Consider the following 26,027-nt stretch of genomic DNA (forward strand, 5'->3'; position numbering starts at 1 on the left):
ACCTTTTTCAAAATCGGTACTTATAGAAACAGTAGATAAACAGTGGTTTGGTTGTGAGACAGATTATTACCCAGGAGCATGTGGGCCAGGAAATTGAAAATGAAATCTCTGCAGCTGCTGTCACAACCTGACACCTGGGATATGGTACTGTATGAACAGTTTAAGAAAAGTAGTTTATTTAATAATAAAAGCCAAAGTGAAGTGAGGAAATCAGTACAGCAGTGTGAGGTGAGCATGAGGGATGGAAGAGTGTAAGGTGTGTAAACATGTGGAGCTGCTTGTGCTGCACTTTTCACATGATTTATGCGGCGACTGAACTGTAGTTGGTTTTACATTAATTGTTACGGTTCTGCTGCCAGTTATTAATCCAGCATTTATTGATGATCAATGCCGAGGAATGAGATTCAAATGAGACTGTTCAATCACGGTACCAAGGTCATTCCACCACCACAAATCCACTTCTTTATCCTTCCATGACTCCCTGCTTCACTAACCCAGAACTGGAACGAGGAACAGGTCATGTGATGTTCTTGAATGGTTTTGTGGGTGGAGGGGGGTGCAGACTGGACGGTATACAACTCCTTCTGTCTCATGGCTGCAGTCCTGATCCCTGCGTGCCATATCATATCCATGGTGCGTTTACTTCCTCCCTGGTAAAAAAAAAAAGAAAAAGAAATCAGCCTTGTGCTGCTGATGTCATGTCCCGCCGTCGTGCTGTTTGCTGCCAATACGTATTATTGTCAGTCGGCCATCGCCTGCTGAGCCTGCAGGTGCTGAAATAACTCACTGGCTCCTATAGAGAGACGGCCTGAGGCTGTGAGGCTGAGGGGCGAGGTAAGGGAGGAGGAGGAGGAGGAGGGGGGTGTCTAAGGTGAGCAGCAGCAGCCTTGAAAGAACAACACTACACAGTAATTAGCACAGCGAGCTCCTGGACATGTGTTTCTGTTTGTGTGCTTGATTTAATTCTCTTTTTTTTTTTTTAAGGTCGTACAACTTTATTTATTATTCAGCTGAAATATAATCAATCAGAATAAGTGATACGTTTTTTTTTTTTTTTTTTTCCAGTTCCACAGAACGATTTCACACAACTTTGAATATCTTTTTAAGTTGTATTTTTAGGGCACAGATTTCAGTTTTATAGAAAAAAGATAATCTTCGATAGGACAATGGTAATAAACTCCCAGATAAAGGAAGAGCGAGAGACAGAGAGGTGGGGTAAATGATAGTCATTAGTCTGTCATTAACACTCGCCTCCAATGATTGCTGTCTGCCTGCTGCTATCTTTGGGGGACTGTTGTTGACTGGCATGTGTTAATGCGTGTGTGTGCGGAGCGAGTGCACGTTTGTGTACCTTTTTTTTTGTTCCGAGAAGCGAAATGAGCGCCTTAGTTTAGGGAAAGCTCTCGTTATTCCCGCTGAAAGTGATCCTCGTCCCTGCAGATACCCACACTTTGTTCCTCTTGTTAAAAACATGAATATTAATATGTCGTCTTGTTATTTTTCTCAGACAGATTATAATGATGCAAAACAAGAGCAAATACAGAGGACACAACGCTGTCAAACACGCATTCATACAATTTTGGGGCTAATTGATGAGATGAGAAAAATATCTATAGTAGGAAAAGTGTGAAAGGAAAAGATGTTGAGTGACATGAGGGTGAAAGCAGTGTGGTCTGGTTTTTGTATTGGATGTAGTCCTTGTGGACAATTCGGACATGGCGATGTAATCAATAAGAAGTGTAGTACATTAGTGTGTCACCTGTGTGTTGTGGTGAAAAGGATTGTCTATCTGCTCAGTTACTGAAAGATACTGTACAAGATACTGAAACCAAGTGACAGCTGCACTGGAGCAACTGAGCTACTTAAGGCTTAATTTCTTTTGCAATAGGTCAATTAATCATTTTGTCAATGAAACATCAGCAAATGTCCATCACAATAGATCACAAGATGATGTCATGTCATGTCTTGTTTTTCTCCTATTGACAGACCAAAAACGTTCACAACACACATCACATTTAAGAACCTAGACGCATTAAATGTTTGATGCCTTGGCTTGAAAAATTAAACCAATTAGGTAATTTTCTTTCAGTTTGTTAATCTTTCAATCAATTAATGTGTTGTTAGACTTAGCAAAACAATAAGACTTGTTATTGGGTGGTAAGTGGTAGGGTTTAGGTGTGAATCGAATAAACAGCAGCTAAAGAAGAAATGCTACTTTACAGTACATACAGCAGAATAATACACCATATAATTAGTGTGCAATATTTAAAAAAAAAAGAAAATAAATATATGTACAGTGTATAGTTTTATTTTGCTGAAAGTGATCCATGCACATGATCTCTTTAAATGTGATTTTTGATATTGGAGGATGTTGTTGAGGCAGGTTATCAGCACCACATTATTCTTACCATTATTTACAATGCAAACACAATGAGCCTGACACACACACTCTCTCTCTCACACACACACACACTTGTTTTGTTTTTGCTCTCATTAACTCATTCTCTCATATCTCTTCTCTGACCTTTCTCTCACACTCCCTCCTGCTCCGTGTCTCATTTCCCTCGCTCTCTCTCTCTTTCTCCTGCCTTTCTCTGGATCAAGGTTCACCTCCGTCATTTGTTCTCATTATCTTGCTCTACTTAAGCAGCTATTATGTCCTCTGAGTGCAGGCGAGGGATGGAAGGAGCTCATATGAACTGTAAACTTAGCTGTGTTAAATCACACTTTGATATTCACTCATACTCTGTATTTGAACTATTACAGGCGCCTTATTTTACACCTTTTCAGCATTTTAATTCAGAGTTTGATCCATAGGAAGGTATATTTGTGGTTAAGTTTTGCATCTCCTTTCTCTGATTGTTTTGTTTTCCTGGTGTTGTAGCAACAACAGTGCTCAAAGATGCCAAAAACTGCAAAGTTGTATGGTGGGTCTAGGTGGGCGGGGCTTTGAGCAGTGGCGTCTGCTTTGTTGTGACATCACAAAGTGACAGGAAGTCGTGACGGCTGGTTTTAAGGCTCAGTTTCTGAATACAGGCTGTGTGCATTTCTCTGTGGACTGAGGCTTTGATACTTTCACAGTAATAAATAATTAAATCTAATTTATAATAATACAAAAACAGATATGCAAGTCTGATTTTATACCATATGGGACCTTTAATGTGAGTATTTTGATGCATAATTGTTTTCAAAACTGTTGAAATAAGTATACTAAAGATGCTTTTTTTCTTTTCTTTTTTCTGAATGTGCTTGTGTATTTTGTATTTTCTACCTGGCCTTAGTATTTTTTAGCTCCACCGGTTGTATTACGTAATTGTTGGTCAGTCTGGTGCTGCTTTTCGCTCTCGGTTACACAAGCCTGGCAATCGCTGCGGGATGGAAATAGCATGTAACAGCGGCCGTGGGCAGCAGAGGAAACCTACACGCTTAACATCCGCATCACATTACCAACATAGTACATCAGATGAAGAGAGAAAGAAATGAAAGAGATCGAGGGAGGAAAAAAGAAACAGAAAGCACAGAAAAATCCCACCAGATGGTCTAAAGGACGACTGCGTGTGCACGTCTGTGTTGTGTTGGTGTCGCTTCCTGTCCGGCTAGCAGGCGTCTATCTGTAACCGCACACAAAGTGTTTCCCTGCTGCCACGTATCTCAGCATCGCTGCCAAAGAGACCTGAAGTTGGCAGCTGTTAGCGAAGCCAGCAGAACTTTATCTGCCCCGTCCATACCTCCACTTCTCTCTCATGCTGCACTTTATCTCCCTCAGTCCATTTCCAGCGGCTGATGGACTCCTCAATTAACTCATAGTGCAACGATGGTCTCACAAAAAAAAACAAAAAAAACACAGATCTCCTTCTTCTTCTTGTTGTGTGTGTGTGTGGGCTCGTCACAGTTGGACGAGTTTAGCACCTGTTAATGCAAAACAGATTGATAAGACATTATTAAACCCAGGTGTGGATTTGTTTCTTGTTTGGCAGCTTTAAAAAAAAAAAAAAAAAAAGTTTGAACAGACTGGATCCTTGATCAAGATATCAAATGATGAACTGAGGACTTAACTCCACTCACAATACAAGTACACATACACACACACACACACAACATAGGGTTCCTAATATTTTTGTCAGCGCTGGTTGCCACAGCAACAGGGCAAGGAATGTCTCAAGGAATCCTATGGCAGCTGTGCACCGAGTCGACTGGCCATCTGGGAGACAGATAAGGAGTGTGAGACACAGACAGATAGAGAAGTCAGAGATTTGAAGAGTTGGAAAGTTTATTGGTTCTTTAAAAAAATGTTTTATGTGACTTTAGTTCTATCATTTATTTACACAGTGGATATTTTTGAGGATCTGTTAGTGTTTGGTAAAACCTGAGGATGATGATGGCTGCATCCAGGGAGGAAGTCCAATAGAACGAATCACCTTGTTTACACGTACTTCCAGGTAGGAATCCAGCATGAGAACAATAGTGACGGACAAGAGTTTCGCTATATTTATCTCATTTTTCACGTCACTTCATCACCGTTTAGACTAATCTGTTGTTTGTAAAGTTTATAAAACCAATATTGGACAAACATTATTTCTGTGTGCACGTTTTTTGTAATTAGTCATGGTTATCGTAAATTGGCAGGGCTAACCGTTACCGGTTTAACTTTAATAACTCAGTGACTCAATAAACGGTCCATAAAAAAATATTTTTTCCGGCGGATATCTGAGTTACAACATGATTGAACTAACTGGAGAAGTTTCATGTTGTGTCCGACAACGGGAGGGTTTTAAAAGTTGGCGTCCTGATGTTAGCTTTGCTGCTGCCGTTAGCTTAGCTGCCGCCATTAGCTTAGCGACTGCCGTTAGCTTTGCTAAGTGTCCTGTCAGCTGAGCCACTGATACTTTCTAGACACCGCGATTTCCCAAAACTGAATAAATACCATGCACAAAACTACTTTGCTCGTGCACATAGAAATAGTAATGTTTCTTCAATCATTTCAGATTTGTATAAACGGTGATAGTCACGTGAAAAACATAGGTAGGTGGCTAAACTCTTGTTCGTGAATCAAATCTGGTTTTCTACCCGGTAGTAGGCTAGTTGTATACAACAAGGCGATTTGTCACTGTTTTTTGTTTTTTTGGCGAAGGTAATGACCTTTCCTCCCAATAATAGGTTGTCTTTAATTATCTATCTAACCATTTTATCTGTCCACAGCTCTTTTAGCCTTGTGGTTTTCATTTTTTTCCCGCTGGAAACTCACTCACAGACCTTCAGCAGGGGACTCAGTGTAACTCTCAGCCAGCTACAGTCTGACAAACAGAAGCTGCCATCCGTTTGACTGATGGTCTCATTTGTTCATGCTAATTGCACTGATATTTCAGCGTTAATGTGCTAATGATTCATAGTTTAAAAGCTTTATATTTCAACTCCACCCAAACATCGGCCTCAGTCGTTTTAAGGGTGAAGAAGAAAGTTAGAGATGAGTCTGTGAAGGCATCAGTGAGAGATTCATGGAACAACTAATAGCATCTGTTGTTACCGTCATCTTGACAATTATCCACATAACCTTTATCATTCATGTGTCTTCATGGGTGTGCATGTGTGTGTGTGTGTGTGCTCCTCTGACCCGACAGCGTAGGGAAAAGAGGAGCTGACATGAGATGCTGTGAAGCATTACCGTGTGATATCCCATGACATTTACTGCTGTCTTACACACATACACACACACACACACACACACACACACACACACACACACGCCATCACCCCCACACGTACAAACCATCCTCCCTTTATCCAGTCAGCTGCACCGGATCGAAGAACCCCCTGATGGAAAATTCCAGGAAAGAGGAAGAAGACCTGCCAGCTTCTCTGAACATGATACAGTGGCGGAGGAGTGGATGGAGAGAGTGGGCTACTGATGGATGGATGGATGGATGGATGGATGGATGGATGGATGTGTAAAGTGAGAACAGGTTGGTGGGAGAGAGATGTGTAAAGTAGGAAGAGAAGAACAGAAAAGAAAAAAGTAAATCAACGAATTATGTCTTGCTTTTTTCAAAACCTGGTGGGTGATGTTTTGGAGTGAGCTTCAGTTTGAATTGGTTTATCATTGCTTTAAATGAGTTTAAAGGAGTAGTTCATCATTTAATACTGTGGCTGATTTGAGGTCTGTCTGCAGTGATTAGCCTAGCCTCGCATGAAGTTAAGAAACCAGTTGCAAGTTGTAATCCTGGCTCCATCCAAAGTGAAACTGTAAAGCTGTACAGTAATTATTACATTATTTTGTTTGTTTAACTTGTACGCCAGCAGAGAAGTCAGCTGGTGATTATGAGACCAGTTTGTGGTCTGGAGCGTGTTGTTTGTGAGCACTGGTTTGGTTTGGTGTCTTTCGGAGGAGATGATTTTATTTAACAAAAAGTAGTCGCAGCACAACAACACTTTCCTTAAATCACCAATGAGTGTTTTCGATTTAATGCGACATTGTGTTTATTAGTCAGCTTTACATGGATTTGTCTACATGTGTTTTTACTGTCAGGCTAGATGTTTCCTTCTAGTTTCCAGTCGTTACGCAAAGACATTCAGTCTTTATCTACTTTTATATCATCTTCTTATGTCACACATGGAAAGCTAATAAGATAATCCTAAAACCAAAGCGTTTATTTGTATGACTTTCATTTTTAAGATCTGTGAAGTGATGTTTTCATCAGTTTTTTATTTATTTATTATAATTCGTTTATTTAGCAGCTCTAGGTTCTATATCAATACTGTGAATGTATCAAAGCCTCAGTCCACAGAAAAAGGCACACGGCCTGTGTTCAGAAACTGAGCCTTAAAAGGAGCTGGCAAGATTTCAGCGACTTTGTGATGTCACAACAAAGCCTTCACCTTTCAGAGGCTGCTCTCTTGTGATTGGCTCACCGACCTGGTGCAGCTCAAGATGGAGAGAACGTTAATTATCCTCTTATGGGTTAATACTTAAAATCCAAAACACTGAAAAAGTGTAAAATATGGGACTGGTAACCAGATACAGTTGGACTTCCTGTCTTACACATCACACCTGCACTCACCTGTGTGTCAGGTGTGGTGTGTCTGAAGCACAGAGAGTCAAAGTTTTGTTTATTCTCTTATTTCTGATCATAATATCATTTCTACATGCTTGTATCAAAAATAGAAGTCGTCATTAGCAGCTGTAGAAATATTTAGGCGGCACTGACGCCTCAAGGCATGATGGGACCTCACTTAAGGACACCACAGCAGAAAACCAAAATAACCTTACCCTCCCTCCCCTCTCTTTCTCTCTCTCTCTTTATCCCCTTCTCTCTCCATCTCCCTTCTCTCTCTCTCCTCTTTGATTATTCACTTCATTTGATAGTCGATCGGTTGCCATGGAAACCGGAGGTCGTTTGCCTCCTGCGTGTCTCTTTGGAAACAATAAAAAAAAAAAAAAAAAACAAGGGAGGGAAGGCAGGAGAGAGAGGGAGAGAGAGACATGACATGGAGAGAGGGCTGGAAAAAGAGTGACACCACGCAGTGAGGTATTAAGAATTCATTTAGCCCCCGCTGCCACACACTTTCAACCTCGCAGCTCTTTCCAGCTCTGTCACGCTGATGCTTTTCGGCTCCATCCACATCTTGTGGGTAATGGTCTCCAGTGGCACCGGGTTTCATCTGGACCTTTAGAAATCTTAGCTTTTTTCTTTCTTTCTTTCTTTCCTGGCTCTGTGATGTGACCGAATCTGCTCCTGGAGCTTTGCATCAAACTTTTCTTGAACCAGAATCAGTAAAACGTCCTAAAGTTATTTGACAATTGTTGAGTTTATATTTATGATAGAAAAGCGTCTGTTTTTCGGGGCATCGCTCCAAGTTGAGTATCCTGTGGATTCCTCCTGTTGTTTTTTTCTCCATCTTTTTTTGAGTTTATTGAAAAAAAAGTAATTTGGAGATGCATCGATCAGAATAATTAGCTGCCTGCGGGTCTGATTCCTTCCCAGAACAGCGGACATGATATTGTTAGTAAAGCCTTGACGTGTTTTCAGTGAAACCATGGTTTGGTGATGGTCCATGACATTTAGTCGCCTGTCAGTGAATCAACAACCACCACAGTGAATGAGTCTGTTGTTGTTGTTGTTATGGCCAGAACAGTCACAACTGACTTTTAATCCTCATGCTGGGAGGATTGACGCAGCACGTTAGTTTGAAGACTGCGACCTTCCTCTCAAATGTACATAAATAGATTTTAATGGCAGTCTAAAATGCCACTTTTACCCAAACTTTAAAAAATCAATCAGAGAAACCCATATAAGTCAGGACCACAAGTGCTCAGATTCATCAGAGAGCTTAGCACAAATCCCAATCAGTCAAACTGTACCTCCAACTATTTTAATGGAGCTGCTCAGTGGCCCACATTGAAATACTGTATGTGTTCCCAGCAGTAGTGAGTGACAGCTGATGGATGAATGTGAAGCAGAGCATGCTGGGAAACAGCAGCACCCTGCTTTACATTCACTCCCTGGTTAAAAAGGAACTCCAGAGGTGAAACAGTTTTATTAAACAATTTTTGAGTTAATCTTCTCGTCTGTTGAGTTCCTATTTTTCTATCCAGCTGTAGTGTTGATGCGCTGTGTGTGTATGTGTGTGAGAGAAGGAAAGAAAAGATCCAGAGCCTCCCCCTCCTCCTCTTCCTCCTCCTCTAAGGCACCTACACTAATTGTCTCATTTTTCAGAAGTGGAGAGAGACAGACAGACGCTCGCACATTGTTAAAGGCAGCTCATGTATAGTCAGTGAGCATGAGAAGCCAAAATTGGAGAGACCCTGGCGGGGGCTGTTTTTTAAAGAACGTATTTGGCAGTGGAAATAACCCCCGAGATAATCCTTCTAGCATTAACCCAGGGGCTGTCATCATTACTTAGACTTGGGGGGAAAATAAGAAAGCGCTGACCTGCAGTTTTTATCCAGCTCATGCTATTGACATTAAAGTATGTATCTGCCAGGAAGGCCTGCGCTTTTTAGGGCGGTTTGTTCGCAGGCGGCGCCCGCAGGGCCACGCCACGAGCTCAGTGACACCTGCGGATGATATCTCTGTCCTCATTAGCAGGAGAGAGCTGCAGGAAAAAATAAAAAACAGCTGAGGTGGCAAAAGTGTGTGTGTGATCGCCTGCAGCACGCCTGCCTGCCAGAGGAGCGGTGACAACATGTGAATATTTTTAACGCTGCCGCCAGAGCAGCCTGGTATCGTTGTCACAATGTGAGTGTATGTGACTGTGTGTGTGTTGTAGATTTAAGGACATATTCCAGACTGTAGTTCAGATATTCAGTTAACACTTGTCTGAACGGGGATAAAAAGCCGAGTCCCCCACTGGTTCTGGTTCTGGTTCTGGAAATAAGATCCAACACAGACAGAGGCAGTTTTCAGACTTCTGGCAGGTGTCTGTCCCTCTGTGTGTCACCACCGTAGTGCAACAACTGTGCAATATGCAGTCACAAAACTACCCATGAGCACCGAGGGGTCATATTACCGCTGTGACCACTGAGCACATCTACACGTTGACAGGTGTCACAGCTCTAGTGACCTCATCACAAGACCGACACCAGTTGTTACAGAAAATGTATTTTACCTTATTTCCAAGACACTGCATATGTCAGTTCAGAAAATACATACATGTCAATAAGAAAAGGCTGTATAATTTAAAGTAGGGTTATGTAAGTGGCAGAGCTGTGTATTTCTAATGTAAATGTTGTATTAGTAACCAGTACTAATAAATAACTTGAGACCACTTTCCTCAAATTTGGCACACACATCTATTTGGACTTAAGGATGAACCGTTTGGTTGTCAAACGTTAAAGGTAGAGTCTGGAAGTTTTGTGCTTCTAGTGCTTCTAGTCCTGTGCGGTGGTGACTGTGTCCTGTCTCCCTCCCCCACCTGTATTTTGGTCTTTTGATTTGTTTTGTTGTGCACGGGGTCGCTTTTGGTGGAGAGTCGTGTTTTCTCTCCAGCCAATGACAGAGCTCAGGTGAAGCTCCATGCAGCACGAGTAGGGCTGCTAGCCCCGCTATAGCTGTCCCGGATGCTAACGAGTGCCAGCGGCAGATATATCCGCCACCGCTAACACCTGCTAGCATGGCGCTAACTTCTGCTAGCATCTGCCGCTAGCACTGGCTTCCCAGCTCACCACAACGGCCCCTCTACTTGTTACAGCATAACACTGGAGGCTCCCATTGTTGGTGACGGACGGGTATTGGCCACTGCTCCAGTGCTTCACTCGGACTGTAGCCTATTTCCTTTCCTTTGCGGTCCTGGCAACTGCTGCTGTCAGGGGCAGGAGGCTACACAGTTGAGCTGGAGAGGAGGGGCCTAGTTTGAATGTTTTGTTTACACACTGCAACAAACAAACCTCCAGACTCTACCTTTAAAGGTCAAAACCCATTTTTGTCCACTACCCACAAATTCATTCTGCAGTTATGAGACGATTTGACTCATATGTACACAAGGATAAAATGAAGTGGTGACATTTTACATCTGAAAGTTTGAAGGTCAATTTCATTGTGACATCATAATGTTCTGCAGAAACTCTTCTGGCCATATTTCCTGAAACTTAGCTGATTGGTGGTCATAATTTCTGTTGAATCTTCTACCATGTTAATTGGTTTTTAATGGAGTCTGTTTTTAAAGCAAATACAACAGAATGTTTTTAGCAATTGTCTCACCTTTTCTCCCCAGGAACATGTCAATCAAGTTTCACACATCACACATTTTTCTGTTTTCTTACCCACTTAAGCTGTTTACGTAATTACAGTAACTCCATTAACTGTGGCTTCATGAATGTCCTGTAGGTAGAACTGGCACAGGTCTGACATGTGCTGTGATTTCAATAGACAGAATCTATCTGGCAGCTAGTGCTTTTAAAATCAATAATTGAAAAGGTATACCCCAATTAAAAATTGATCTTCTGGCGTATTAATCATCAACGTGTGATATCTGAAGTCGTTCCAACAAATATCAGATGACAAATCTCTTGCCTCTTAACCTTGTTTCGCATGTCTACTTCACAGCTATTAGCCTGTTGGGACATCAATATTAAACATGGCGCCCTGCGGTGCTGAATATTTATCTTTAAATGATCCCCGTCAGCTGACACACATCGATTTAATGTTTGATTTAATGAGAGACTTAATGCGCACAACTCACCGTACATGTGTGTGTGTGTGTGTGTGTGTGTGTGAATGTGTGGGTGGGCGAGTGTGAGCTTTTTATGTTTTTGAGCGTTTTGGTTTGCACGTGCAAATCTGCGTATGTGTACTTTTCTGCTCGTGTGTGTGTGTTGATGAGTGGGCGTTTGGTTGCATGTGTGCAAGGCTCTGTCTGTGTCTGCGCATGTGAGTGTGTGTGTGTGTGTTTACGTGTATGCATGTGTTTTGCCCACACACAGCCTATCTTTATCCATGCTGTGATATCTGCAGTCGTCCATCTCTTTGTAGGAAGGTTCAGGCAGGGCCAGGAGAAACATGTTGAAGGATTTAATCCTGTCTGTTCAAACCTGCTGTGGAGCGGAAGAAAGAAAGAACAGGTTCACCAGGGTTTTTTTTTTTTTTTCTTTTCTTCTTCTTCATTCCTCTGAAAGTGCTGCCGACCTGCAGGCTGTGTGATGGAGGAGCTGCTGCAGGAGCTTTTCAGCTTCAGCATCGTCCCATCTCTCCCCTGGGCTTATTACAGTGCATCCTCCTTCACGCGCTTGTTAGCCGAGGAGTGCGCTCGACCCCTGAACACACAGGAAACACAGATTGAATCCCTCGGTCACATTCTGCTGCTTTGATATTTTGTTTTTGTCAATTGTCTCTGGCACGGAGCTCTGGTTTTACATGTTCCGCTCGCTCCGTTAACCTCTCTCTCCAACCATTTGGCGTCGCAGCAGATATTGTCTAACATTTGTTCTGCGGCACTTTGAGAGGTGAACCGTCCTCGTAGGAACCACTGAACCAGTAGAGACTCACTGCTTTTCCCCCAGGCCGCACTGATAGTGAAACTGAATTCTGTGAATTGCACCGATATTAGAGCTCATTGAAGTTCATAATCATGAATTTACTTTGGGATGTTAATTGTGAGTGTCCAGGGAATAATACTGGAAAACTGTACAGATTGTAAATATCACACATTATAAACAGCACACCCTGTGTTGTAACTCAAAGCTGCGCTCTGACATTTTGTGACTGAATTGAACCCAAAAGGATTTAACCTGAATGTTTTTTTTCTAGGCACTCTGATGTAAATGTTAGCATCTTGGTAAAGAGCAGGCTTGTAGTAATGATGTGATTCTGCACAGTGTGAGTCTCAACATTTTACTTTTATACCACGATATTACTTTCTTATTCATATTACATAACACTCACTTATTGGGGTGATTACATTGTTTTAATATTTTAGAAACGGATTACAACCCAACCTGCATGTTTTTTGTCTTAAATAATGCTTCTGTAGTGCTTTTATTTTGAAGGATAGACAGTAGTAAGCCAGCACAGTGTATCTTATGTGTTGACCTCAGGTGTTTATTTCAGTTCAAATTTTCAGTTCGAATTGTGATTCTTTGTGTTTTGAGAGTTTTCAATTTCCACTGAGATCCATGAAAACACGCTTATACTAGATAGATTGTGTGCACGGCTCTGTCAGTTCTTCTCCTTAACCAGCTGTTTCCACGTGGTTCGAACGCGTCAGTATGATGGTGATCCTGTTGAACTGTGTGACCCTGGGGATGTACCAGCCCTGCGAGAACATTGACTGCTCCTCAGACCGATGCCAGATTCTACAGGTAAACACACCTTCATTCATACATTTGTTTGTAAATGTGTTTGTGATTTTGCCTTTATTGCTTCTCTGAGAATGTGTGCAGCCTCCATTTAAATCTCAGAGAAAAAAAATGTATGTGAACTTTTGCACCAACATAGACTCCCAGCAGAGGTGGTTTCTATAACTCATTTACTCATTGTTGCAAGTCACTTGTTTGTGTGGTGTCTCGTAAGGATTCGAGTCATGTACCATAGATATTTGATTATTTTTTGAGTATTTGTTGTGGTTGAAAAAAATGGCCCCCATAGTTTAGCGTTGTCGCTATCCCTAGCGCCGGGTAGCCATGGTGTAACTCCGGTTTGCCTGCATCAATTTTAGTCGGGTTTTTTGCTCCCCCCAACACTTGGTGACCATCAGGAAAACGATTAAGGGGTCAAAAATGGCCGGAATTCTCTTTTAAATGAGTTTAGAAAAACATTTTTTCAGGGTTGAAAAACGATATAGTGTTGCTTTAAGTTTGGCCTTCTTCACATCGACCTTCACTGCCCTCTCTAGACCTTGGTGTTTCTCTTCTCTGATGCTCTTGGTCACTATTCTTTGAAGGTGCTCTATAGATAAAGTTTTCATACTTCCGACAGCATCATGTATATTTGATCAGAGGCTCTACATCCATACATCTGTACTCTAGAAAAGCACTTACATACTAAGAAACATGCGCCATCAAACCTGCACACATGCACTCTTGATTCTCAGCCATACATGTTTTATATATAACCTACACAAAAGCAGACATGTTGAACTTACACAAGGCAGATGCACATGACAACATATGCAGGAACAGGCTCGTACTTTACATTTACATTCCTAGAAGCAGAGTGCTCCTCCAGGAACATCGCACATTATTCCTTTATACTCGTGTTGACACATAAAGAGCTGTCACTCTTTTCCTCCCTGTATTTCTTGCTCTCGGTCCTCCTCCCCTTGCGCTCCCTCTCCCATGCTGAGGCCTGTAACTCCTGCCGGTGACTCACAGCCAGCATGTGGTCTTTATGCTGCAGCGAGCATGACTTTCACACGTACGGCACCTCAGCAGCTTTTCCCCGTCATCTGGCAGAGATGCGGAATCGCCTCTCGCTCATGTCAAAGGTGGCCTGAGTGGGAGTAACATCTGTGCGCGAGCGTGTGCACGTATGTCTTCAGTCTGTCGGTTTGTTGAATCACCCCAGCATCTTGTTTTTTCACACGCTCACACATACACACAGGCACTGCACTCATCATACAACAGCCGGCGTACATACGCACACACACACACACGGCGGATTGATTCACGCTCCCTGGGGGAGGTGGCTGGTGAGTTGGACCTAATAGAATTTCTCCTCCAAGTATCTATAGACCCCATTCAATATCAGCATGGATTTAGTGGGCTACAGCGCCACAGTCAATACACTCCTCTCAGAAAATCCATTGTTCAATGCCACGACTTCAATGGTGCCTCACCAGCAAGATCTATAGGCTCTAACAAATGTGGACTTACAGACCTCTGGAAACGTATAGTTAGCATACTGTAGTAACAAGAGAAGAAAGAGAGAAAGAGAGAAGATGGTTTCGATGAAAACTAAAGAGTCTGAGACACCTGCAGTCGTAGCCTGGAGGACACTTCACAACTCATCCTTCAGGGTTCATCGACGCCTCTTGGATGTGCGACCAAACAGCGACTTCATTTGCATTTGACTGCCTCCCAGCTATATAATGTCCTGGAATGCGCGAGAGTCTTCATAGACATCCCAGGTTGTTGTGTGAAGGCTGCAGCGTTTTCATCTAAGCGAACAGGAAATGTAAGAGAATCAATAATAAGCCCCCAGACAGAGAAACTGCAGGCAAACAATCGTCCTTCATCACAAATTACAAGTACAAGTACAGAACAAGCTTCAGCTCGGACACAAGCTGAGACACTTGTGTCCTGCAGTGTCTTTCATAATAGCGGCGCTCTTTGATCCGATCACTTCCTGGGCCGAGCTGAAGACGTGGAAACTTCGGAGCCTTCAGGCCTAAATGATTTCCAGCATCAAAAATCAAATAGTTTTCACTTATGTAATAATGAGTTGCTATTTGTACAGACTGAGTTGAAGCACATGGTGGAGTTATGCAACGTAGAAAGGTGATGCTGATGCTGGAAAGTAGAAAAAAGGGGATAGATCAATATTCATTTTTATATAATGATGGCATAACAACTACATTTCCCAATAACAAGGGGTATTTAATAGTAAAACCGTGGTTGGTGGGAGTTTCTTTCTTCATAGACAGTGGATACATTCAAATTTCCACTTGATGTTGGCACCAGATAAAAAGTCATTATGATACATTGCAAGTTCAAAGATATGGATATCGTTGTGCGAATGATTTTCTGATCAGTAAGTGTTTGACTGGCACATCAGGTTGATATATTCAAGTATTTAACATTTATATCTGTCAATAGGTCACATGAAATTCTAGTAAAGGTGTCATCTTCATGGTATGTTAGACAGACACTAGTCAAAGATTGTTATTTCAACTGACACTTTAAAGGTCCCACATTGTAAAAATGAAATTCCCATGTTTTCTTTATTATAGAGCAGCTCTGTGTTCTCTATCAATACTGTAAAAGTATCAAAGGCTCAGTTCACAGAGAAGTGCACACAGCCTTTATTCAAAAACTGAGCCTTAAAATGAGCTGTCACTACTTCCTGTTACTTAGTGATGTCACAACAGATGTCCCAAGCTCCGCCCACCTCGACCCATCATCCAACCTTGCAGCTTTGGCTTCTCTCTGAAATCTGCTGTATTTTTATGAATCACACAAAAAACATTCAGCCTCCGCTCTTCTGATTGGCCTGGGGTCACTAAAACTGCAAAGAGAAAGCATGTTAAACTACACTGAGATGGTTTTTTGGCTCTTACAACTACAAACATATCTTCACACTTATACCTTTAAAGGATCCGATGTTCAGTTGAATACTGAAAATGTGTTCATTCTGAGCTCAAATTCTTATACATGTGTCAAAAATGAAGCCTGGATAGATCCAGACTGTCAAACAAGAAAAGGAGTACGGAGGGAAAGAGACAGGAAGAGAGACAGGGCAGAAAAACCAAAATGTGAGTGATAGGTGTGAGACAGAGCTGATGAAATGTCAGAGGAGGAAAGTTTCTGACATTTGCCAGAGTCATCATCTCTCTCGGGTCTCGTGAACTTTACACAAGGTAGCGGCTCGTCCATCTTCCCCCGGTTTGACAAAGGTCAAGGATTCAACCTCTGACCATTCCCTCCACATTAGTAGGCCGGCGCGGCATCTCGACACACCTCCGCTGAGACTGCTGAGGAGGCACTTTGTTTGTTTTTTGTTTTGTTTTTTCTCCTTCAGCTGTGAGCTGGTAACACAACAAAGCTCCACATGAGTGGTTTCAGATTCAGATCATGTTGCCTACAGTACTTCCCTCTGAAAATCAAATTACAGGCAACGCCAAGCGCGTCAGTTCATCTCTAATCCCCCTGTATACACAGAAAAGAACAGCAGCTAATCTGGGCTTTTTGCTCACAACAGCAATAACACGCATTAGCAAGCTGAGATCTTTGATTTATTTAGATTTTTTTTCTCTTTCTTCTTTTAATTAGATGCTTGATTAAAGCTGGGAGTGCGGTGGGGGTGGGTTGCAGTGTGGGGCTTATCTCTGATTACTGCTCAAACAAATTATTTTCCATTTACCCCTCTGTTTAGGGCAAACTGCTCATCTGAGAGAGGGGGAAGACGGAAGAAGAGGTGTGGGTGAGAAAGGAAGGGAAACAGTTTAATAGAGAGAGAAAGAGGTCAGGAGGGAGAGATGGAGGTATGAAATTGGCAGAGCGAGAGAGGAGACCGCAGATGAAATGGTTGTAGGAGTCTGAAGTAAAAGATCAGCAGGGAGGCGAAGCAAAGAAGAGAAGAGGAGGAAGGAGGAGGTTAGTAAAACCTTTCATGGCTCAGGCTCTGTGTACGAGGAGTCCTGGTGCAGGGTCTGATCCCATTTCACCTCAGCTAGCACCTGGATTTGTGTCGACACCCCGGGGTGATCGCCCACCTCGGCCTCAAAGACGTGAATGGGTTCATATGAGGAAACAGAGCTTAAGTCGAAGGCTGGGCTTGAATCTGGGCAATCTGGATGGGCTGTATTGTCTGCACAGTGTCAGAAATTTCTAGATGACAGTTTTGGAAGCCTGAGGTGATGACTTCATGTTTTCACGTTTGAGGCAACCAACCATCTGGAAGACAGATGTTCAATTGACTGTCATATACTGTAATATGGAAAACAGAAGCGTAAAATCATCATTAGAGAAGCTGGAACCAATGAATCTGTGTAGGTTTAGCTTGAGAATCATGCATTATAGTAAAAATCATCAGTTAATCCACTAAACAATAATGAAATCAAAAATGAAAGAAAAAAAAACAAGTTAAAAAGGATGCAGGGTAATGAGAAGATAAAATGCAAATGAGGTTGGACATCTGAGTTCAGTGGTTGCCATGGATTTGACCGAAATATCTTGACCCTGTAATCCATCTCAGCATTTATCTAAAGGGCTGTGAATTAAATCACTTTTGCAATTTGTCTCTGATAACAAGCACAGCTGTACAGAATTATTAAATGCATTAGTAGGCCTGTATCTTCTGGATTCGTTCAAATGGATGGTTTTTGTAAAATATGTCCATCCTGTCCCTGAAGTGGACTCTGTATGACTCTGCTAAAAGTCTGCAGGAAGTGCACCAGCGTCCTTTTAAACTTGATAAATTATGGATTAGCGCAGCTCCAGGCGTTCCAGATGTCACAGGTGTGAACCCACAAAGTCTGGGCAAAGTCCAGATGTTTGGATTCAGCCACTGTGATGTTGAAGAGAATCCTGAGGTGATCTGGTTGCTCGCGTCCTGGCGTCGGCCTGAAATAGCCGAGTCATAAGAGATGAGTCATGCAAACAGAAGATTTCCCTGTTACCACTTTATGTTGTTGACAGCAGGCAGGACGGACCCACAGACTGTCAGCATGTTGGTTCAGACTCACAGCACCAGGTGGTGTTTTTCCACTCGCTGCTGAAGCCCAGTCATTAAGACGTTCATTTTCAAGGTGATCGAGATGGAAGGAAACTCAAGAATCTATTGGCAGGATTTCGTTTTTTTTAAGAAATCATGGAAATATTACATAATATGACATAAAGTTAGGGTTACTGTTATTTCTCAGAAAAAGTAGAAAAAAGGCAAAGATCGCATAATAGTTGATGTTTTTAAATGTGTTATTTAGTGTTTCTCAACCGGGAAATAGGACCCCTAGAGGTTCTCTGTGTAATTGCAAGGGGTTCTAGTTCTGGTACCGGTACTAGTGCTGGTTCTGCTGCAGGGTACTGGTTCTGCTACAACTGGTGCTGGTTCTAGTTCTGCTACTTCCTGTGTTGGTGCCAGTGACTGGTACTAATACTAGTCCAGTTAGAAATGATACTGGTCCTGGAGTTTCCACTGGAGAAGAGACTGGTTCTGGCACTAGTGCAGCTAAGACTGGTAAAGGTCCTGGTCCCGGTTCTGGACTTGGTGTATCAGCCAAACGTGTTTCTCACCATCTAAACTGTTGGTACCTGCAACGATTGGGACCAGGACCAATCAAGAGTCTGTCTCTCCAAAATAATTCAAGACTGTGGTCGTACTCGAACCTTGAGACTTGGGCTTCACCAAAACCATGAGGACGCATGGCCCGGGTCAGATGTAGGACTGTCCTGCTTTGGACCAAAGGTTCTGGCCTTGACAAGTCAGATGGAGCAGTTCTTCTCCAGAGAAAGGTCTGGTGAGCGAGACTAGTGCTGGTGCTGGTACAGGGGTGGTGAACACCTGACTACTACCTACTAGATCTATCTACTAGAAGCTTTGACTGGTACTGGTACTGGTCCTGGTCGTGGGACTGAAATTGGTACTGGTTCTGGTACTTGTCCTGGTACTTGTGCTGGTTCTGCTGCTAGTGCTGGTTCTGGTACCAACTTTGGTAATGGTACCAGTTCTGGTGTTACTTCTGGTACCGGGTTTGGTACCAGTACTAGTTCTGCTACCGAATCTGATACTGGTTCTGGTGTCAGTTTGGGTACTAGTTCTGGTACTGAGTTTAGTACCAGTACCAGTTCTGGGGTTAGTTCTGGTACCGGTTATGGTACGGGTTATGGTTCTGGTTCTGGTGTCGGTTTGGGTACTAGTTCTGGTACCAGTTCCAGTACCAGTACCGGTTCCGATTCTGGTGCTAGTTACGGTACCGGTACTAGTGCTGGTTCTGCTGCAGGATACTGGTCCTGCTACAACTGGTGTTGGTCCTGGTGCTGGTACTAGTTCTGCTACTTCCTGTGTTGGTGCCGGTGAGTGGTACTAATACTAGTCCAGTTAGAAATAATACTGGTTCTGGTGCTGGTGGAGTTTCCACTGGAGAAGAGACTGGTTCTGGCACTAGTGCAGCTAAGACTGGTAAAGGTCCTGGTCCTGGTTCTGGACTTGGATCAGCCAAACGTGTTTCTCACCATCTAAGTATCTATCTTGAAGCTACGACACATTTGTTGAAAGTTATTTACCTTTAAGAGAGGACATTAATTCCCTGTTTGTTATACATACAGCATTGAAATTGTATGTTTTCCTCCAGAACTGTTAATAAATATGCACTGATGCAATCAAAAAGGCTATTTCTATTTCTGTCAAATTGGTTTGGGACTTTTTTGCCCCCTACCTCAGGCCTGGGTAGTGGTGGGGGGCAAGAGAGGTCCTCAGGGTTGTTTAAAAATGTCCAGTGCGCCCCCTCAGGTCGGTTTTAGTCCATCCAGTCTCATTATTTCTGACATGTTTGATTTATGACAGGTTGTCTCTGTGTCTCCTGACGTCCCTCTCCCACTCTCTTTTTCTCTCTCAGGCCTTCGACGCGTTCATCTACATCTTCTTCGCTCTGGAGATGGTCATAAAGATGATCGCCCTGGGGATCTTCGGCCGCCGCTGTTACCTCGGCGACACATGGAACCGGCTGGATTTCTTCATCGTCATGGCAGGGTGAGGACCTCCCGCTCCCTCCCTACTCGTCCTCCTCCTCAGTCAGAGCTTTTTGTTTCCACACACATCTTTGCAGCACTGAATAATTAACGGCACGAAATGAAAACAGTCCATAGGGCGAATTAAAGCATAAAGGGTAACATTACGCTTCCTGTTTAATCCTATATGTAGGATTAAATGGGAAGGGAGGATGATTTATTTCCCAGAAATGTGTTTTCCTAGATATTAATTCTGTATGTGGGAGCTGCAGCTTCCACATACGTCTCAGCACATCTGAATTATATGAAAGTTCAGATGTTTAATTATGATTTATCATGGGACTATTTAAAGGCCAGGCTCCAAATCCGCTTTTTTTTTTTTTTTTTTTTTTCAGCTCAACCTTCTTTTGTCTTCCTGACACTCGGTGATCCATTGTGCCTCCATGCATGTCCAATCATGTCGGCGTTAAATATGTAACACGACTTAAAATATTAACATGTTGATCGACGCCGGCTTCCGCCTGGGACGCAGCTGACAGTAACACAATAATGTAATTCAGCCGAGCTAATCTCTGCGATCATTTAATTAATCAGCTGAAATTAACCTGCACAGGGTCAGACCGTCACTGCTGACTGCATGAATATGAGACAAAACCCTTTCGGTGGAGGAATATTTCTTCTTTTTTTAAATGAACCTTTCAAATTCCAGTGATCCAGCCAGTGTCCATGACTAGTGTGCAAAATAAATAACATTGAAGTATTGTATTTAAACAGCTGAACACTTATTTAGTCTTTAAATTGCTCTGATCTTATGCTTTATATCCTCCCACTCTATATATCTCACTGCCTTGTTCACCTGTTGCACCACCTGTCGCAGTGTGTGTTGATGGCAGAGCGCTGCCCTCAATGTCTTCTTTTAATCTCCTGAGTGATGCTTTGCTGGCAGGGGAGGTTGTGTCTATTTTCAAACCATTTGAAGTGAAATATCTGTGTCTAAATATATTTCAGATGATGCAAATGCCTGTTTTAAAGTGACATTGTGCGATTGTAGTTCACGACCTACAAAAAAATCCACCGTTGGCTTTTAGTTCTGGTCTGTTTCAGCGTGTGAGTTGAACATAAAGTTACAGATATGTTGTACAGTACACAGACGGTTCTGGTGACTGTCATCCTGATGGTTTGTTGCACAGAACCACCAACGAAAAATACACAGCAGGTGATTGGACAAACAAGTAAAGTGTTACCCCATCTGCTAATGACCGTCTACTTCAGCCAATCAGATTCTACTTCCTTCCTATAACTCTTGGTGAAGCCTTTTGGCAGAAGAGTGAAATAATCTCCTCTGCTGTTGCTCTTCCTTTACTGAAGATAAGAAATCCTCTCCAGCTCCCATAGAGCAGATACTGTATGAGATGTAATAGTAGCATCTATGCTGAGACACTACTGCTGTTAACAGTTGTCAGACAGTGCAGTAATATTAAAAAAAAAAAAAAAAATCTAGGCAGTGTTGTCGCCAAACTCTCCCAGCTCACCTCAGCTCCAGATGGTCTGGGATCGGCTCCAGATCCTGTCAACTCTTTAGAAACGCCTCTGGCCTGGAGCTTGTGGAGATGGATCCTCTCTTGTGAGAGATTCAGCTGCCTCGTGAGGTTACCATGTGGTGACATTACACCAAGTCAGCCAGCACTTTATGACTGCACATTACAGTTAATTAAAATGTTAATTGTGTTGTTTGTTTAATAGACATACCTGGGGCCGTAAAATCGATGAGAGTATTTCACATGCTGATTGATCCGGGAACATCTCTGCTCATATCTACTGATGCATGTGTTGCCATAATCTCCAACGATCTTGAATATAGCTGCAGTGGTAGTACAGATCACTTTGTCACTTTGTTTTCTATTCATAATACGCCAATGGATTTCATAGCAACTCAGCTTTTAAATGCACAGTAAAATGATGTTGAGTAGAAAAATAAAGTCCTTACTGGTAGACATTCACTTTAACAACCATTTTTACTAGATGGTAATAGAAAATCGTTTTGTTGACTGAATGAGCAACAAGAAACGAAAACAGCTCTGGCAAAGAGCCGACATTTCCAGAGCCGGGTACCGCATTATCTCTTGGCATGTAGAAATTAAAGTAATTAACCTGCCTTGATGACTCAATGCAATTAAGTTGCATCCTATCATTTTAATGTGTCCCAATCTTTTAAGGAGATCATTAGCATGCAGAGCTACCAACCCCCCACCTCGACCCCCACCACACAATCAAATGAGCAGACCCCCCTTTATGACAGCATCAGGTTGTGTGTGGATGGTGCATAGATTTCACATCTGTGTCTTGAGTCATCTTTAAAGAGACGTCCTCCATCATGAAACTTATGGAAGTCAGAAAACAACATGATAAAATGTAAAAACAAGTCATCGTTTGAAATAAATGTTGTATATAAATAAGCTATAGGCTATGTAGAAATTGTTTAATCAACTGTAGCTCCCCCGTTACCAGAAGGCTATCAATCTTATCTGTGCATGTAGCTGCATATTAATTACCTCAATGATAATGTTGCAATGCTAACATTTAGTAAATGAGCTATTTGTAAGTTGTGCTAATCGCTAATGTTAGCATTAACAGGTGTTTTTTCACTAGTCTAACAGAAATGTTGCTAGTTGAGCATCAACAACATCTGTATAGTCTCCAGAGGTAGCATGCTAACCACCTAGCCGTAGCTAAATATTGTCACTTTCCCACAGTGACTTGCGCTGCTCAGAAGCCTCTCATTTGGAAACATGACGGCTGAAGCTCCCATCAAAACTACTTTCAGTGGCAGAGAAAACTTAACAAATAACTACTTTCATTTTTTTTATATATTTATTGATTTAAAAATCAGCACCCCAGAGATTTAGTGTTGCTCCTTCATTGTTCAAAGATGGAGGACTCTCAGGAGATTTCCATTTCCAAGGACAACGACTCGGCAGCATCTTTGTGAGTCTCCTCCTGCTCACACATTTTGTGTCTGACTGCCTTTAAAGTGGCTCCGACTCTCGAAACTACTCGTGCTCACTTTGACCAGCTTCTCAAAACACCAGTGTAGAGATGCCGGCCAAACAGAAGCAAATAACAACAACAACAACAAAAATTATCAGATCACTCTTTCGTAACACTTCCTTCATCTTCCCGACACTGAGGCATCTTGGGAAAACTCCTCGCTACAAGTCTTGCTAGAAAAAACATATGATACAAATATTTTCTCTTCCCACAGTGCCCTCTGCAAGCATTTCAAGAATCCCCAATGAGAACATGAAAGTGGTCTCTTGATTTTTAATTAAGATTCAAATAATTAAATACAGTAAGAAAAGAAAATGTTTGCACTTGCACTAAAAAAATTAATTACCAAGCTTTTTTTTTTCTCCACAATTTTTAACTTAACTTTCATTTTTCCGTCTTACACATTTCTCCCTCATGCCTTCTTCTGCCTTTTCGTTTCCTCTTCGTCCCACTTTTACCTTAAAAAGAGGGTGAACATTTTTCATTCACTGTTTCTTGCCCTGGTTTCCTTAGATTTTTCCATAAATTTCACCCGTGCACTTTTCCAGCCCGGAGGCTACAGAAGCTGCTCCTGCCATCATCTTGCTTTCTTGTAATGTTTTATCTGCTCCTGTTTCACTTTCAGCTCGTACGTCTCCCCTCACCCTCCGTCTCCTCACCTTTCCTCAGCGCAAAGTGTTGCAGAGAGCGACTGCCACCACCACCAATTACTCCCCAGTCTTACATCCACCACATGCGGCGTGTGTAGCGGCGGGGATGGAGAGCGGGGGCGGAGGGGTGCACGATAAAACGTCGCACCCCTGAGAACTAGTGAGCTGCAAAAACAAACAGTAGGCGAGTTGCAGGAAAGGGATTAGGAACAGCGTGAGTTCCACATCAGGCTCTGCTCGGCCCAACCAGACCCCTGCACACAGCCGGAGTGTGGGGAACAATGTGTGAGCATGCTGTTCGTGTGTGTGTGTGTGTGTGTGTGTGTGTGTGTGTGTGGGTGTGTGGACTGGCGTGGAGTAGGCAGGTGTCCAAAATTGAAGCTGAAAGTTTTCTCTCTGAGCAGGTTTTCCCTCAGGCTCGACCTTTGGCTGAATGTTTATTCATCTGTCATTTCTGATCCTGACGAGCAAAACTCCAACTGAAAAACTCAAATATTTCACTCTCGTGCCTTTTGACACGTGACAATGTGTAGCTCATCATCTCAGGTGTTGTATAGTTCAGCTAGATAGCTTTTATGTCCATCAGTGAGGACACGTGGACTTTGTTATTGAGGAATTTGAAGATGATCATCGGTTGTTTTCAGCTTGTCTGCACTTTGAGTTTTTAATATGTTAATTCAAACACATTTTAGATGATTTCTGAAATCTCAAAGTGTCAACTGGTGTCACAACGCCTGCTGTCCAGGTCTGACCACCTCTACTGATGGACAGTGGATTGTCTGATTAATGAGATTCATTTAAATTGGACTTGGAATTGGAACTGGACTTCATTCTGGCTGGGAATTCATAAGGAATGAGGAAGTTTTATTGTCATTGTTAAAATTCAGTTTGGCACTCTCATAGCAGCAGTTAAAAAGATACAAACCGACAGAAGAACACAACAAAAAACTGGATAAACAACAACAACAACGACTGTACAGTACTGTACTGAGTAAAATGAAATGATGTAAAAATAAATACAGATAAATAAAAGCAGCATCAATGGATAGTGTATTGAGGGTTCAAGTAAAGTAAAGGCACACCAGAGAGTATCAAGAGTGTCATTATATTGTCTTAAATTCAAATGTGTTTATTCCAAAATAAATAATACATACATCCACATACAGCAAATGACAAACTAAATACTCTATTCAAACTAAATTTAGTCTCTTTATATTGTAGCTCAAATATCACAATATAGGACGCTTTCACAGGCAGGTATATAATTATCTAATGTTCAATTTTAAGTAAGATAAAATGAGAGTTGGTCTCTGGTTAAAGTTATTGATAGATAGATAAATGAAACAAAACTATTTCCTGACTTTGCTGCGTTCCTGCTGGTGTCCAGGCTCTGGCCCTGGATGTTTTGTTAACGACTCATCATCATGAAAAGAAGCTGAACTCTGCACTTCACACAACGAGCTCCTCAGGTGGAAGAAAAGAATCAATGAAGTGTGAGTCAAGAGAGCAAACCTCTCCATATGTTAATGTGTATAAGACATTAAGACGAGCAGAGGATCCTTGAAGGACGAGCTCATAATGGCTCTTATGAGAACACACATGTGCTTTTTTTCACAGATACTGTATTCCTGCACACACTTTACATATATTGTGGTCAACCAACCACAGTGAATACATTTCCATATTCATCCTGCGAGGACTGGTAGAGCTGAGGTAGTGATGGCAGCTCTGTTACGCACAATAACACCCGGGCCATAGGCTATCTGTCTCTTCTGTGTGCTGATTACATATACAGCTGCTCTCGGCTCTTGGTCGCAGTAATAACATTACTTCCAATGAGTGACGCTGATCCTAATTTGCTGGATCCCCCTGCACCACTGTATTGGCCTGCAGCCTGAGTGGACGGGGAGGGAAATAAAAGAGTGTGAAGCAGAAGAAGATGAAGAAGAGGAAGTAGGCAGTGGAGTGAACAGAGCTTGTCTTTTTTTTCTGCTGTTAGTCTTTTAGCGTTGGCACCTGCCATTATTCAGCACTTGGACGTCTGCCTTTTACTGCGCGAGAGAATCAAAGGTTTAGTTTAGTCGAAGAATCTTTTTTTTGGATGTGTAGAAAAAGATTTTTTTTTGGCTGGGTTTAACCTCAGTGAAAAATTGAGTTTCCTGGATATGTTGAATGTCAAAGAAAACAGGCACGAGTTCAAAAAGACAGTGTTTTCACCCTCAGGTTCTTGTTTCCTGCTTCTTTTCCCCCTCAAAGCTTCAAAATCTTAGTGCAGCTGAAAGTGGAGCAACAGCGTTCACTTATTGCATTCTTGTGCTAATGCGTGCACGTTAAAATATGTGTGTGTATCCTTTTCTTTGAGCGTCCGTCGTCAGGGGTGATGTTGGAGAGCCTATCTGAGAGCGCAGGCCTGGCTTTACACCTCCTCTCTCAGGATCCATTCATTCTCTGGACTCCTCCTCCTCTCCCTTCACGCCCTCTATCTCTCTCCGGCACTCGGCGGAGGGGAAAGCCGG

The 26,027-nt window shown here is 42.4% G+C and overlaps 1 protein-coding gene across 1 annotated transcript in view; it reads left to right on the forward strand.

Annotated features, from left to right (window-relative positions):
• Positions 1-26,027, forward strand: part of LOC310987786 (voltage-dependent T-type calcium channel subunit alpha-1I-like) — a gene marked incomplete at its 3' end in the record, with an annotated part of 212,719 nt that overhangs the window by 18,187 nt on the left and 168,505 nt on the right. The window contains 3 exon segments of the mRNA XM_083974215.1: position 12,669; positions 12,672-12,790; positions 19,702-19,835. Of these exon segments, the coding sequence (XP_083830341.1) occupies position 12,669; positions 12,672-12,790; positions 19,702-19,835 (254 nt within the window).

Source organism: Trachurus trachurus, assembly GCF_905171665.1.
Source record: "Trachurus trachurus genome assembly, chromosome: 1".
NCBI classification, from domain to species: Eukaryota; Metazoa; Chordata; class Actinopteri; order Carangiformes; family Carangidae; genus Trachurus; species Trachurus trachurus.